This window comes from Mandrillus leucophaeus, unplaced genomic scaffold (assembly GCF_000951045.1).
Source record: "Mandrillus leucophaeus isolate KB7577 unplaced genomic scaffold, Mleu.le_1.0 Scaffold101, whole genome shotgun sequence".
NCBI classification, from domain to species: Eukaryota; Metazoa; Chordata; class Mammalia; order Primates; family Cercopithecidae; genus Mandrillus; species Mandrillus leucophaeus.
Window position 1 is genome coordinate 3,136,274 of NW_012098210.1, and position 16,733 is coordinate 3,153,006.

At 49.5% G+C, this 16,733-nt stretch overlaps 1 protein-coding gene across 2 annotated transcripts in view; it reads left to right on the plus strand.

Moving 5' to 3' along the window:
* The window catches only part of SMOX (spermine oxidase), a 36,101-nt gene extending 27,675 nt beyond the window's left edge, over positions 1-8,426 (plus strand). The window contains exons 5-9 of one of the 2 annotated variants that reach the window (XM_011975176.1): positions 2,822-2,995; positions 3,108-3,867; positions 4,513-4,673; positions 7,431-7,520; positions 7,950-8,426. In XM_011975176.1, the coding sequence (XP_011830566.1) occupies positions 2,822-2,995; positions 3,108-3,867; positions 4,513-4,673; positions 7,431-7,520; positions 7,950-8,087 (1,323 nt within the window). In that variant the 3' untranslated portion in view covers positions 8,088-8,426. The remainder of the gene's footprint in view (positions 1-2,821; positions 2,996-3,107; positions 3,868-4,512; positions 4,674-7,430; positions 7,521-7,949) is intronic. The other variant, XM_011975181.1, reaches the window with a different exon arrangement.
* Positions 8,427-16,733: the final 8,307 nt, after the last annotated feature.

The window sequence follows — 16,733 nt, forward strand, 5'->3', positions numbered from 1 at the left end:
AGAAAGGAGACATGACCCTTGCTTTGGGGCGGTCCCTGCTCTATGGAGGACAGGCACACTCAGTGTCTTGTGTGTGTGCACCAACAAGGTACGTTGTGTGCAGTCCATTGTATTGTGCATTCTCACTCATGTGCCAAGAGACTGAATTGTTAATGGGTCAGATAAGAACTAGTATTCTTCAAAGTAGACCTCTCTGGTCTGCTGGAAATCAGCCCCAGCCTGATTCCCAGGTTATTGTGAGTGATTCAAACATGGATGCCTTTTGAAAATGACTTTCAGGGCCCATGGTTTGTTTTTTCAAATGTGTTTAAAAGTAGATCATCATCAAATTCTGCAGGTGGGTTTGATTTTTGAAAGTCAAGAGTGTGCATTGTGAATATGGGGTGGATATGGTGGATTATCATCTAGGTGGTGATGTTTTGAGTCAAAAGGATAAGGCATGATGATGATGTCAAGATTTCTTTGTGTGGCTTTTAACCAATCCTAGAGGCCATTCTGAGGAGGTGTGCTCTAAGCACGTGAAGCCTTGCCTCAATGTGGCTTCATAATAAATATGCAGCCCCCCAAAGATGATGACTTTGAAGAGCCACTCATTTGAATGTATTTTATGTATTAACAAATAAATGAGTTTGTGCAATAGTATCATCTAGAGCTTAGTTTCTGGAGTAAGACTGCCTTGATCAAATACCAGTTCTACCATTTATTAGCTGTGGAATCTTGAGCAGGTTATTGAACCTCTCTGAGCCTTACTTTCCTCTTCTGTAAAATGGGCATGGTGGTACCTACCTCATAGTATTATGAGGATTGAATGAGATCCAATGATAAATGCTTAATGAGAATTGGGGTGAGTATTATTAGCTGACACAGACGTGTCCCATTTTCCTTGGGTCACATTGGGAAAGTGTCAGATAATCCAGGAGAGGAGACTGTGCCATATGGCACACCCATGTGCAGTGAAGGCTGTCGTAGTTGGTGGCTGATACAAAGAGTCATGTCGATGGACTAAATTTGTTACTCCTCAGCTGGGCATTTTGGCCTCTAGTTAACATAAGCTAAGGACTGGCTACCATGTTGCTTATTGCCCAAGGGAAAAACCCAGGGAGGAGGAGGCAAATTGAAACCCTGACCCTTGGCAGTGCTCCTGGGTGAAGAATTTGCTGAGGACTCCAGCTAAGGCTAACCACTCAGCATCTCCTGATTGCAGGGAGGCAAGACAAAACAATTTCCCTCACTTTCTTCTTTATAATTTAGTCTCCAGAGATAAGTTTAATTCATGTCTGTGTCTCAGGTGGAGGCCTTCCCCTTGAGTGAGATGGTGGTGGTGGAGGGTGGTGGACATCACTGTGCTTTGCCATCTTCCTTCACCCTGTGGCCCCAGGGCTGGGGGACAGGGCAGACACCATTCCCAGACATGTGTGCTGACCACACTCACTTTAGGAAGGGAAACAAACCATTCATCAGCTCAGCCACAGAGGCCCGGCCAAGGAGCCTCCATTAGCTGGTGTCCTGGGAATGACAGCTGTGGGCATGTGGTCCTGCCGCCTTTTTGCTCAGCCCTCCAGCGATGCCAGGGCCTTGGATCAAGTCCAGAGTTCTTGGAATGACTCTCAGTCCTTTATGCCCTGGACCCTGCCTGCCTTTCTAACGTCGGCTCTCAGATCCTCTCTCCTTCCTGCCCCCTCCAGCAAAACCACACTCCTTCAGGATTCCTGACTGCTTCTCCATCTTTGAGGTTGCTGTTCCCTCTGCCTGAAATGCTTTTCTTCCCCCTCCTGCTCCACCCTGGCTGTCTCCCAGCTGCCCATGGTTGTCTGCGTTGACCTCACAGCCCCGGGTTCTTTCCTATCACGGCAGCCCAATGGTGGACTGTCTCCCCAGCTGGAGTGAGGATAGGGGCAGGGACTGTTTCGCCCACATCACAAGCTGTGTCCTGTGCAGAGTTCAGTAAATGTTGAGTAAATGTTGCTTCTGGGGCTCCCAGGACTGCCGCTGGACTGGCTTACTTCCTTCAGAGAGCTCTGCCTGGTGCTTAGTGGGGGCTGTAGATGAGGCAGGTACGGGGGTGGGCGGGCAGTCAGACCCCTTTCCAAGCGACTGATCATTGTTACCTGTTGATGAGGTGTGGGCTGGAGTTCTTGCTGAAATGTGCCCGTGAAATGCATCTTCCTTCCTTGGCACACTGGGGCCTCCTGAGACCCTGGCTTTTGTGTTCCTGTCTTCCCCACTGCATCAGCTTCCTTACTCATGGTTGAGGCCTGAAGCAAAGGGGGTACTTTGTACGGACCTGCACAGGCCCAGGGAGGTGTCTCCAGACTTCAGGGGCCCTTCTGCTGGCCAGGCCACAGCTCCAGACTGCCCTCTTGGGAGCGGGCAAAGCAGACACACTTGGGCAGGGGTGGCAGGGAAAGGACGTGTATGGCTCTTGGAACAGGTAAATGTGTGCAAATGCCCATCCTCCAGTGGGAGGTAGAGCCCATGGAGGCCCATGCAGAGTCCATGAGGGGTGGCTTCTTTCCCACAGACTGTATGGGCACCAAATGTTTCACATCGTCCTAAGCGAGGGCCCGGCAAGAAAGCCTCCAGGGCCCATCTCACCTCCCCAACAGGCCATAGGCGAGGAGGTGGCTGCCCAGGGCCTTGGCTGTTGGTGCAGTCCTGATGCAGCATTGAGTGCAACATCAGATCCCTAAGGGACAGAGACCAGGGGCTCAGTGCATCCAGGGGACACCTGGGAACTGGTGGGTTTGAGTTGGGAGCCTTCTGTTTGAGATGGAGGTGTGATGAGGTGTTTTCAGTCTCTCTCATGGGGTCTCTCTGGCAGGTCTATAACTTGACCCAGGAGTTCTTCCGGCACGATAAACCAGTCAATGCTGAAAGTCAAAATAGCGTGGGGGTGTTCACCCGAGAGGAGGTGCGTAACCGCATCAGGAATGACCCTGATGACCCAGAGGCCACCAAGCGCCTGAAGCTCGCCATGATCCAGCAGTACCTGAAGGTATCTTGAGGAAGACGGATTCTGGGGGCGTCTGGGTCTGAGGAGGGCTGCGCTGCTCCTACCCCTGCCCAACCCTGGCGGTCACCTGGCTTCTCCTTGGGTCTTCCCGCAGGTGGAGAGCTGTGAGAGCAGCTCACACAGCATGGACGAGGTGTCCCTGAGCGCCTTCGGGGAGTGGACCGAGATCCCCGGCGCTCACCACATCATCCCCTCAGGCTTCATGCGGGTTGTGGAGCTGCTGGCGGAGGGCATCCCTGCCCACGTCATCCAGCTAGAGAAACCTGTCCGCTGCATTCACTGGGACCAGGCCTCAGCCCGCCCCAGAGGCCCTGAGATTGAGCCCCGGGGTGAGGGCGACCACAATCACGACACTGGGGAGGGTAGCCAGGGGGGAGAGGAGCCCCAGGGGCGCAGGTGGGATGAGGATGAGCAGTGGCCGGTGGTGGTGGAGTGCGAGGACTGTGAGCTGATCCCAGCGGACCACGTGATTGTGACCGTGTCGCTGGGTGTGCTGAAGAGGCAGTACACCAGTTTCTTCCGGCCAGGCCTGCCCACAGAGAAGGTGGCTGCCATCCACCGCCTGGGCATTGGCACCACCGACAAGATCTTTCTGGAATTCGAGGAGCCCTTCTGGGGCCCCGAGTGCAACAGCCTACAGTTTGTGTGGGAGGACGAGGCGGAGAGCCGCACCCTCACCTACCCACCCGAGCTCTGGTACCGCAAGATCTGCGGCTTTGATGTCCTCTACCCGCCTGAGCGCTATGGCCATGTGCTGAGCGGCTGGATCTGCGGGGAGGAGGCCCTCGTCATGGAGAAGTGTGATGACGAGGCAGTGGCCGAGATCTGCACAGAGATGCTGCGTCAGTTCACAGGTGTGCCATGTGCCCCACGACCCGCTTCCCCCACGCCACTTCTTCCTCACCTGCCCTCCTCTGGTGGACCCGTGGCAGCTCTCTCCTCCCCAGACTGTGAAGCTCGGATGCTGTGCCCCACGGGAGAGCCACTGCAGGGCGCCACATTCAGCCAAAGGCTCTTCAATTGCTGACAGTTTAGAACTTGGAACACTCAGAATTATGGGCGCTGTGTCTCTTCCCTCTTTCTGAGGGCTAATGGTAAAACTCTCAAACATCACTGCCCATTGTGCTCTGTTGCTAAGAGTTGGATTTGTATTTTACTCTCTGAGCCTTTCAGCTGAACATTTTTCACCCACTATTCCAGGAGGGCCTCACAAGAACCCCCGACAGTAGGCAGGGAAACATGATTATCTGTCCCTTCTTTTCAGATAGATAGGAAAACTAAGGTGGAGTGTTTTGCTGGGGGTCACAGGAGGTGCCGAGTGGGTACACAGCTCGAGCCCCAGCCTCCCTCCTTCCTCCTCTATCCTCCGTGCCTACCCCTGTCAGCCTGGTCCTCCTGGAGCCCTGGAGGTGGGGTGGGGGGTTGTCCATTTGGGGTCATCTTCTGTATGCAGCCATTTCTTATTCTCCCTCCCCTTGGCTTTTCTGACTCCCCATCAGGGAACCCCAACATTCCAAAACCTCGGCGAATCCTGCGCTCGGCCTGGGGCAGCAACCCCTACTTCCGCGGCTCCTATTCATACACGCAGGTGGGCTCCAGTGGGGCGGATGTGGAGAAGCTGGCCAAGCCCCTGCCGTACACGGAGAGCTCGAAGACAGCGGTAAGCGGGGGCGTTTGGGGTGAGGAGGGGAGTTGTGGGTGTATTTCGTATGTGTGTCTGGTCCAGGGTGAGGAGGGCTAGGGTAGTGTTCACTAAGGGGTGCTCAGGTGAGGCAGGGATGGAGGGTGGAGTAGCTTCTGTAATGAGAGAGAACACAAGGAGAAAAGTGTGCACTTAATATCTGGAAGAAAAAATGGAATCAAATTGAAACTTAAAGTGTTTTCTTGATATTATGAAAACTGAGCTATTCCGTGCTGTGCTGGCCAATATGGTAGCTATCAGCCACTTTCAATTTAGATTAATCAATTAAAATTTAAGTTAATACAGTATTTTTTTTTTCTTTTTTTGAGACAGGGTCTTGCTCTGTCTACACTTCAGACTGGGGTGTAGTGGTGCAATCACAGCTCACTGCAGCCTTGACCTCCCAGGCTCAAGTGATCCTCCCACCTCAGCCTCCCAAGTAACTGGGACCACAGGCATGCTGGCACGCCACCACAGCCAGCTAATTTTTGTATTTTTTTGGGTAGAGACGGGGTTTCATCATCCTGCTAGGCTGGTCTTGAACTCCTGGGCTCAAGCTAGCCTCCCGCCTCAACCTCCTGAAGTGCTAGGATTATAGGAATGAGCCACCACACTTGGCCAATATAGTAAAGTTTTTGTTCCTTGGTTGCACTAGTCGCATAGCCACATGTGGCTAGAGGCTCCATAGTAAATTATATAGTGATAGAACATTTCCAGCATCATGGCATGTCCTCTTGGACAGCACTGATTCAATGGAAATGTTTTCCCAATATATTTTAGAAAATAAAGTTTAGATTATTGATGTTCTCCACAATTATGCCAGCTGTACAGTTAAAAAAAAAATCTGAAATATATATTTTTGCTCCCATAAAGTGGATTTTGAGTTTCCCCCATCAAGCAGACACACACAGTAAATGTTAAAACTCAACAGAGTTATATTTAAAACAATTATTTGGTATAATTGGTGAAGAAGAGTTCAGTCAACCAGCATCTACTGTGCCTGCCCAACTGTGCTCAGAGGGAAAGAGAAAAGGACTGGTGTTTAAAGAAAGAGAGATCCTCAGAAAGGCCCTTTCTGCTGCCACAGCCATCCTGCTAAAAAGCAAATCTCTTTTCACTTGCATCAGTTAGGACTAGTGCATGTAACAAAAAGTAAAGCAAAGCAAACACACCTGTGACTTAAACAAGGAAAACCAAAAGGAAATCTGGAGGCAGGCAGCAGGATCCCATATCATTAGCACCTGGCTCTCATCTTCAAGACCATCTTGTGGTCCAAGAGGGCTGCAGAAGCTCCAGTTCTCACATCTGCATCTGAGGCTGGAAGGAGGAGGAAAGGCAGATGGCAAGAAGGGAACCCTTGGAGCTGAGTCAGCTGTGTCTCTAAGCAACAGTGGACTTTAATGCTTATTGGCCAGAACATAGTCACATGACTGCACCTAGCTGCTAGAGAGGCTGGGTAGTATCATTTTCATTCTGGGTGGCAATGGACCCAGTTAAAAATCAGGACTTTGTTATTGAGGAGAAAGAGGAGAATGGGTGGATGTGGGAGTAGGCAGCTTATACCCTGACACAGTATACAGCACCCCTTTCAGTGTAACAGCCTCTGTGGGCTCCTTGGTGGTGGGATACGGCCTCACTACTCAGGGTAGCTAGTTCAGTACCAGCCTCACCTGGGAGCTGGTTAGAAATGCAGACTCTCAGCCTGGCCAACATGGCGAAACCCTGTCTGTACTAAAAATACAAAATTAGCCACGCATGGTGGTGCACACCTGTAGTTCTAGCTACTCAGGAGGCTGAGGCATGAGAATTGCTTGAACCCGGGAGGCGGAGGTTGCAGTAAGCGGAGATCATGCCATTGCACTCCAGCCTGAGTGTCAGAGCGAGACCCTGTCTCAAAACAAAAAAACAAAAAACAACAACCCCTGCCACCTCAAACACACACACACAAATAAATAAATAAAAAGCAATGCAGACTCTCAGCCCACCCCAGACCTGCTGGATTAAAAACTCTGCATTCTGGCCAGGGATGCAGGCTCCTGCCTATAATCCCAGCACTATGGGAGGCTGAAGTGGGAGGATGGCTTGAGCTCAGGAGTTCAAGACCAGCCTGGGCAGAAAAGTAAAACCCCCATCTCTACAAAAAATTAAAAAAAAAAAAATTAGCCAGATGTGGTGGTGTGTGCTTGTAGTCCCAGCTACTTAGGAAGCTTAGGTGGGAGGATTACTTGAGCCCAGGAGGCCAAGGCTGCAGTGAGCTGTGATACTGCACTCCAACCGGAGCAATAGAGTGAGACACTGTCTCAAAAATAATAAATAAAAACTGCATTTTATCAGGATCCACAGCTGGTGCCTTGCACACTGAATTTGAGAGGAACCAGGATAAAGTCTAAATGCAAACTTGGGGTGCAAGAACTTGTACCTTGCCTAGACCTCACCTAGACAGCCTGCTCTCTCAGGGCTGAGCCCTGGCTGTGCCAAAATTCTCACTGTCCCCTGAGCAAGGCCTGCTTTCGTACATTTTTGCCCCCACCTTTCCCTCTGTCCGAAATGTCCTTTGCCTGTCCGTTCACTCAGCATCTTCTGAGAACCAGTTCAAAGGTCCTGTCCTCTGGGAAGCTTTGTGGGATCCCCTGACACTGGGCCTCTTTTCTGGGCTTTTGGCGCCACGTGCAAACCCCATTCCATCACGTATGACGCTATTTAGTAACTGGGTTTCATGTCTGGCTTCCTCACCAGCATGGAAGCTCCACAAAGCAGCAGCCTGGTCACCTTTTCTCTTCCAAGTGCCCAGAACAGCCCCTGGATGCTAACAGGGGCGCCGTAAAGGTTTGTCAAATTACCACCGACTTTATTGAGTGCTTTGTTCTTCCAGGTTCTAAGTGCTTTAGATACATGATTTCCCTTAATCCTTACAACCACCCTCCGAAGTAGGTGGTGTAAACCCATTTGGCAGATGAGAAAAGCAAGGCTTAGGGAGGTTAAACCACCTGCCTCAAGTTCACAAGTAAGAGGCACAAAGAGCATTTGAGACTGCAGAGCCAGGACTCCTAATGGCCGCAAGACAGGCAGAGCCGAGGGAAGAAGCAGGGGAAAGTGGCCAGATAGGATGGGCAGCTCTTCATCCTGTGGAAGCAGCAGTACCTGTGTCTCAGAGCCTCTCTAATTTGTCATTGGGATGGGGGGTTCTGGTGGAGAGGGGTGGCCTTGTGGCCTCTGCTGCTCCTCCACCCTGACCTCCCTATCGCCGCCCCCCAGCCCATGCAGGTGCTGTTTTCCGGTGAGGCCACCCACCGCAAGTACTATTCCACTACCCACGGTGCTCTGCTCTCTGGCCAGCGCGAGGCTGCCCGCCTCATCGAGATGTACCGAGACCTCTTCCAGCAGGGGACCTGAGGGCTGTCCTCGCTGCCGAGAAGAGCCACTAACTTGTGACCTCCAGCCCGCCCCTTGCTGCCATGTGCTCCTGCCTTCCTGATCCTCTGTAGAAAGGATTTTTATCTTCTTTAGAGCTAGCTGCCCTGACTGCCTTCAGACCCGGCCCTGTAGCTTTTCTTTTTCTCCAGGCCGGGCCATGAGCAGGTGGGCTGTTGAGTTACCTCTGTGCTGGATCCTGCGCCCCCCTTGCCTACCCTCTGTCCCGCCTTGTTATTGTAAGTGCCTTCAATACTTTGCATTTTGGGATAATAAAAGAGGCTCCCTCCCCTGCCCCTCGGCTTCTCTCTGGTTTTCTCAGCCTCTGTGTATGTGTGTGTGTGTGTTTATTTCTGTCACACCCCCTTTGAGTGAGAAGAAGGTGGGGGAGCCCTGGCCTGACTCTGTCTCCAGAGGGAAGGTGCTGCTTTTACTGGTAGGGGTGTCCCCTCCCCTCATCTGTTGGGGTGTTTACCTTCCTGCCAGTAAGGCCCCTCAGGAATACAGTCCTCTCACTGTCCACCTGCTCCTTCAGGTCTGGCCTGAGTCTGCCTGCTGGCCCTTTTTTTGCTGGACTTCTCTGAGTTTAATTGAGTGACACGCTGCCTGGAGTAAAGGAGTTCTGTGGGAGGGACCCCAGCAGTGGTGGCTCCATGCCAAGCCTAGGTATGTTCATTGTTTTCTTTTCTTTTTTTTTTTTTTAAGACAGAGTCTCGCTCTGTCGCCCAGGCTGGGGTGCAATGGCACAATCTCGGCTCACTGCAACCTCCGCCTGCTGGGTTCAAGCAATTCTCTGCCTCAGCCTCCTGAGTAGCCGAGATTACAGGTGTCTGCCACCATGCCTGGATAATTTTTGTATTTTTCGTAGAGATGGAGTTTTGTCATGTTGGCCAGGCTGGTCTCGAACTCCTGACCTCAGGTGATACACCCGCCTTGGCCTCCCAAAGTGCTGGGATTATAGGTGTGAGCTACCGCGCCTGGTCTGTTCATTGTTAATTAGTGTCACCTGGCCACTGGGCTGTGGGTCTGGCCCCTGGGGTGGCCTCTTTTTGAACATCTGGGCAGGTGATCATTCTGGGCTTTATTTTTTTGGCAGGAGGAATATCCTAAGGCCTGCCATTTATTGGGGGATAGATTTTTCTTCTCTTCAGCTGGGTTCAGTGCTTCCAACACTTTGGGAGGCCAAGGTGGGAGGATCGCTTGAACCCAGGAGTCTGAGGCTGCAGTAAGCCATGATTGTACCACTGCACTCCAGCTTGGGTGACAGAGTGAGACCCTGTCTCAGAAAAATAAAAGAAGGTGTTATTTGTAATCCTTTACATGTAAGCTGTCAAGCTTCTCAGTATTAAGGAATAATTCACACACCAAATATAAAGTGATCAATACTTTCCTTTACATACTAGGCATCTAGAAAAGGGTCCTAGGCTGGACATGGTGGCTCATGCTTGTAATCCCAGCACTTTGGGAGGCTGAGGCAGAAGGATCGCTTGAGCCTGGGAGCTTGAAACCAGCCTGGGCAACACAGTGATACCCCATCTCTACAGGTGTCTCTAAAAAAAAGAAAAACTTCTTTTTCTTCTCTTTTTGCTGAGTAAAAAGACACACCTACCCCCTTAGGTATACTCACCCACATATATAGGTACACATATCTACATATACTCACCACTACACCTTACACATAACCCACATGGCATATACAGGTACACACACCTATATACACTCACTCTACACCCTACACATATACCCATCTACATACACACACAGAACCTTAAAGAACAGTCACTTTGTTACTCCACATTTCTAGTGATGAAATTTGAATCCAGATCCACATGGATCTGTCCATGTGGTTTAAGCCCAAAAGCTATATAAGAATACACTAAAATGTCCCCATTCGCACTATCCCCAGTCATCTTAAAGAAGAGTTAGTCATTTTGTTATCCTAAATTTCTAGTGATGAAATTTGAATTCTATAGAGTTGAAGGGGTGGGGTGATGGGGAGAAGTTATGAAGAGCCAGGTAGGCCCCCCGGTCTAATTCCGTGTGAGCTTAGGTTAGGTCCCCTCCATGGACATTTAGGGCCCTGCCCTTGATAGGACATGACATCACCTTCCTCCTCTCAGGTGATTGATTGATTGATTGAGATAGCATCTCACTCTGCTGCTCAGGCTGGAGTACAGTGGTGCGATCATGGCTCACTGCAGCCTCAGACTCCTGGGCTTAAATGATCCTCCTTCCTCAGGAGTAGCTGGGACTACAGGCATGTGCCACCATGCATGACTAATTTTAATTTTGATTTTTTCATAGAGACAGTGTCTTGTTATATTGCCCAGGCTGGTAGGTTGTGATGGAGATGTCTAACACACAGACACACCTACACACATGCTTACCTACATCCACTTACACACACATACCTACGTGCACAAACCTCGCAGACATTTTGCTTTGCCAGGGTTGATCCACCAGAAATCTTCATGGAGCTTATATCAAGGGATTCATACCCACCTGCTGGCATAGCTGAAAAATATCTAAGTATATATATGAATTTTTCTTTTTTTTGAGACGGAGTTTCACTAAGTTGCCTGGGCTGGAGTGTAGTGGCACGATCCCGGCTCATTGCAACCTCCACCTCCCAGGCTCAAGCGATTCTCCTGCCTCAGTTTCTTGAGTAGCTGGGATTATAGGCACGCACCATATGCCTGGCTAATTTTTCTATTTTAAATAGACTTGGGGTTTTGCTATATTGGCCAGGCTGGTCTCGAACTCCTGACCTCAGGTGATCCACCTGCCTCAGACTCCAAAAGTGTTGGGATTACAGGCATAAGCCACTGTGCCCGGCCTATATATGAAAAATTCTCTGAATAGAGGATCTGTTCATGTAGTTTAAGCCCAAAAGCTGTCCATGTGGATACAATACACTGAAATGTTCCCTCCCACAGTGTCCTCAGTCATTGTTGCCTCTCCCACAGCCCTATGGGTATCCATTCCTAGATGTAAGTCAATATGAAAACACTCTTCTCCCTCCTTTGTATACAAAAGCGCCTAAGTATTCATCCTGTCCTGCATTTTGCTTGTTTTAGTTAACAATATGTCTTGTAGGCTGGGTGTGGTGGCTCACGCCTGTAGTCCCAGCACTTTGGGAGGCCAAGGTGGGTGGATCACCTGAGGTCAGGAGTTCGAGACAAGCCTGATCAACATGGTGAAACCCCATCTCTACTAAAAGTATAAAAAAGTAGCCGGGTGGGTGGTGCGTGCCTGTAATCCCAGCTACTCAGGAGGCTGAAGCAGGAGAATTTTTTGAACCCAGGAGGTAGAGGTCGCAGTGAGCCGAGATCGCACCATTGCACTCTAGCCTGGGCAACAAGAGCGAAACTCCATCTCAAAAACAAACATACAAACAAACAAAAAACAAAAAACCCCACAATATGTCTTGGACATCTTTCCATAACAGTACATAAACAGACAATGTAAATTTGGACCTTACTTTGGTCAAAGCATGTCTGTCTCCTCCCAGGGTCACTTTATGGGAAGCCACCTTCTATTACCTGTTACCTTCCATGACTCACAGTCTGCTGTCTGCTTCTGACTCCTCAGTTGTTGGATTTCCCCACCCACTGCAGTGGGATGGAGACAAGCAGCCCCATCACATAAGTATTGGGGAAGAAAGTGATAAATAGGTTCTCGGTGTACAGGCAGAGGAATTTTAAAGGACCCCGTGGGGGTGAAAGGTCTGGAAATGTTTACTTGACTGCACTTCGGGGAACTTCACGGATAGGTAAGAGGGCGGGAGAGAATATTCACTTAGTGCCAATTGCCTGGCACTATGCCATGTGGATGTGATACTGATTTGACAGTGATGCCAACTCAGGCTTGGGAGGGTGATTTATTCCTGTGGGCAAATGAAACCTCAGAGAAGTTAAGTAACTTGCCCAAGGTTGCTCAGAGGTGCCGAGACATGAGCTGAAGTCTGTCTGACTGCGCGGTGTAGGCTTGTTCTATTGTATGATGAAAAGAAGAGGCTGGTGCCATCAAAAAAGCTTAAGACCATTGCTGGAGAGAATGGGTGTGGTACGACCACACCGGGGGACTGTGGCAGAGTCAGCTAAAACTGGCCATGTGCTGGTCAGCATTCCCACCCCTGGGTATACACCCAGGAGAAAGGTATGCAGACGCTCACAAACATATATGCCAATGTGTCCACAGCAACATAGTTCCTAATAGCTAAAAAACTGGGAACTACCCAGATGTCCATCAACAGTAGAATGGATAAATTGCAGTGCACTCATACAATGGAATACTATATAGCAATACATAAAAGGAAACTTTTGCAACAACATAATCTCAAAAACGTTATGTTGGCAGGGTAGGATGGCTCATGTACTCCCAGCACTTTGAGAGGCCAAGGCAGGTGGATTGCTTGAGCCCAGGAGTTCATCAGCTGGGCAACATGGCGAAACCCCATCTCCACAAAAATACAGAAATTAGCTGGGCATGGTGGTGCATGCCTATAGTCTCAGCTACTGGGGAGGCTGAGGTGGGAGGATTGCTTGAGTCCAGAAGGTTGAGGCTGCAGTGAGCTGTGAGCATGCCACTGCACTCCAGCCTGAGCAACATAGCAAGATTCCATCTCCAACAACAACAACAACAACAACCCCCAAAACATCATGTTGAGTTAAAGAAGCCAGACAAAAGGCTTTGTACTGTGTGATTTCTTTTACGTGATGTTCAAGAACTTGCAAAACTAATCTACTGTGTTGGAGATGAGGGACTAGGGGTGGTGGCTGGGCAGAAGTGGGATGGGGGCACTTCTTGGGGTTATGGAAGTGTTCTACATCTTGACGTGGGTGGTGGTTGCATGGGCATGCACATTGGTAAAAATGCATCAAGTTATACATGGAAGAAAGTTTCAAGAGTCTGAGAATGCCCTCCCTTCATTCTCCCATTCCAAAACATGGTTGTGTTGGCCCAGCTAATTTCCTCCTTACAGCAGAGATGACACGTCTGAGAGCAGATAAAGGGAGGAGGGCCCTCTTAGGTCCCACTGGCTGCCTGGTGATAAGGAGTGACTTTAAATTCATATAGGATGTCACTGTTTACCAGTTCCATTGCCTGTATCCCGTTATCTTCTCTGCATCTGCAACCACAAAAGGGGGGTTGGGATTGTTCCACAGCAGAGGAAATGGAGGTTCTCAGAAGGACCTTGGGGCGGCCATGCAAGGCCACTCAGCTTGGAGAGGACATGACCTCATGGGGAAGGGAGCAACCCTGGGAGGAAGCCGATGGGGAGCCTTTGGACACACAGGCAGGGACAGGTGCCAGAGGGGGCATCTCCTCCAGTGTGCTGCCTCCACATCATTAATTGCATAATGTGGGTGCCATTTATGATTGACAGTTCCAAAAACCAAACCCACTCCAGACAGAGGAGCAAGGAAGAGCAAGAGCCATTCAGAAGTGAGGAGATATGACATACAAGGAACACAGGATATGTTTCATGCGGTGATGAAGTTTCAAAATAGACTTGGCATAGATTGAAACCCAAGGGGCTCTATCAGGAGTGGCAAATGTGGCATGCTCAGGCCAACACCCATGCCAATGGTTCCTATAAAATTCCCATTGCCTGATAGAAGTTCACAGGAAAGGAAAGTTCTTTCCGGCACCAGGTTCTATGGAGAATTGGTTGCATGGTTTCTCATGCTGTGGGCATCAGGGACTTCAGGGTCAAGGTGTTTAGTTGTGGCTTTGTGCAAACCTCAGAACTGTTTCCTCCAAGGGCCTGGGTTATTTGGCAGGCACTGTCTCTTGCTGCCTTTGCTGCTGTGTGACAGGTGAGTAATATGTTATGTCCTATTTCTTAGGAGCTGCCTGGAGTGTATGCCCCTCCTGCAAAAAATGTAGGAGTGAAGCACCTCTAGTTTGAGTCACCTGCACTTACTAGGTCCTGTTGGGGTGAGCTCAAGGGTAACCCCAAGGTGCAGAGTGAGTTAGGTTGCTGGGTCAGTTCTTGAGAATTGCCTGTCTAATTAGTGGTCTGCCGAACTTAATGGTAGAGTTACGAAGGCTGTACTCTTTATAATGACTGGCTGGGCTGTTTGTTGAGACTCCTTATTTGTGTAGGACAATCAAGCCATCCACACGCAGGAAGAGTTGTTGCTCTACCAAGGTGGCATTCAGGACATCTAATCTTGTGTTATGTATTTAGTATTAAAAAAAGGGGGTCGTTCACTGCCCTGTTTCATACTGTTCAGCTTGAGACTGATAGGTACAAAAGTCTTCTCACTTCCCATGATTCTAGCAGTGGTTGTTTAACACTGATTTTGCCAGAATGTTCAAAGCCTAGATCTCTCTCAGGGAATGCAGAGTGTCAGGCATATTTTAGTTTGGCAAACTCAGTGTTTGTGCAATTTTGATCTGTTGGATTGGGTATTCCTTCTCCATTTCACTGCAGTCCCAGCCACTCCCTTTTGTCTTAGATTGCCACCATCCCACTCCCATACATGGGGCACGTGGGCTTACACAGTTGTCTTTCAGCCCCGGTTCAAGGTCATGTGGCCACTTTATTATGCCTTGAAGCTCTTTCTTTTCATTTGTGAGCTACTTGGGTGTGCTTTCCGCTACTTGAGTCATTGGTTCCTCCTCTTTTGCTTAAATTAGTTTGGGTTAGGCTTCTGTCACTTGTGATCAGTTCAGACTAATTAAAATTGGTTCCAGGACTGGAGTTTTACATTTGGTCTATCATTTCACTGGGTCTCCTTCTAATACCCTCAACTCTCTTACCCCCTATTTTGTTAAAGCCAGTTGACATAATTCCAATCAGGAATCAGTCTACAGCTATGGCTGGGCCACCAACAGGTGCTGCTGGAAAAAAACAGAGCCACACCTGCTGGGCAAAGCAAAGCAACTAACAGTACTGCCTCCAGAATCTTTCCAGGGACTTAACATATTTAAAGCAGAAGTTCTGCTTCTTCCCAAATCTAATCTACCTTTGGTCTTCCACATTTGAGTAAGTGGTACCACCATTTGGCCCAGAGCAAACACCTGAGTCATCATCAACTCCTCTTTTTCGTTTCACATTCCACATCTGATCATCAGATTTGCCATCAGCAAATCCTGTTGGCTCTCCCTGCAAAACACATCCTGAATGTGATGACTTCGAGCCTCCTTCACTGCTCCTCACATCTTTGCTGTGTATGGCTGCAACAGCCTCCCAAGTGGGGTCCCTTTTTCCACGTCTGCCCCTTTTAGCCTATCCTCTGCACAGCAGCAGCGTGATCCTTTCAAAATATGAATCCAGCCACGTCACTTCCCTGGTTCTTAGTAACAACAATCATGCTAAAGATCAAAGGTGATTTCCAACATCCTATGTGATCTGTCTCCCTGGGTCGCACCTCCTCTCCACCCTCTCCTTCCCTTTACCCTGGCTGTCCTCTTTAACTGAAATGCTCTCTGTCCCCCAGATATTCGCAGGGCTCTTTGCTGCTGCCTTCTGATCTCTACTCAGATGTCACTTCTTTGGGAAGACTTCCTGAGCAAAAGACCTCCTTGAGCACCTTGTTTCCACAGCCTCCCGCACTCTCTGCTCTCTCATCCTGCCTGTTTCTTCATAGTCCTTCTCTTTCCCCGATGTTTTTGGTTTTGATGTTTATGTGTTTACTTGTCTATTTTCCCTCAACCCCTGAACATAAGTTCTATGTTCACTTCTGCATGTCCAGTGAGTCCAAAATAGTGCCTAGCGTAATAGGTTATCAATACATATTTGCAGAAGGAATAAGCAAGAGATTGAAGAAGTCAAGATAAATGGTGGAAATCCGGAGGACACCCCTCTCCACCATCACTTGTCAACAGGCAACTTGGTCTCTTGCTTCATAGACGAAATAGAAGCCACCCGGAGGCAACTTCCTCCCCCATCGACAAGCTCACCAGCCTTCATGCCTATCCTTCGGAGCTTCCCTGCAGAGAGTGGCAGATGAGGCTTCTGCCTCTCCTAGGCTGACCCTCCACCTATGCTTCCCATGCCTCAAGTGCAGGGACGTTGCCTCGTCCTTTCTGTCCCCTATCTCTCTCCTTCATCCTTTCCACCCACATTTCAGTATGCTCACGTCTTTCCCATCAGCCATCTTCCTCTGGAACCACCTTCCTGGGCCTCTCCTTCAGTCAAGCTGCACAGCAGCATTTTGTACACTTACTCTGGCTGCATCCTTACTATCCGGCACTAGCAGTTGTTGGTGAGGCTCTTCAGGCTACAGATGGAGACATAGGAAGGGCTGGACTGGCTCCCCTTCTCACTGTGGCTGGGAGGGGTGGGGGGTACCCCAGCTTCCAGGATCACCGGAAGCAAGGACACCCTCAAAGGCTCAGCCACATCCTCTGGCGCCATCTGCTGCCCAGATGGGGACACAGCCCTCTTGCTGCACTGAGAACATGTGTGTCCTGGATTCTCCGTGAGCTTTTCTGAATTTAAACAAACAACATAAAATCATAGGAGTGCCTTTAATTAATGTTGAATAAGTGAATAAAATAAGATTATAATATTCTACAGTATCATTTATTTTTCATTCTTAACATTATAAAGAAGGCTTGTTGGCCGGGCGCGGTGGCTCGCCTGTAATCCCAGCACTTTGGGAGGCCGAGGCG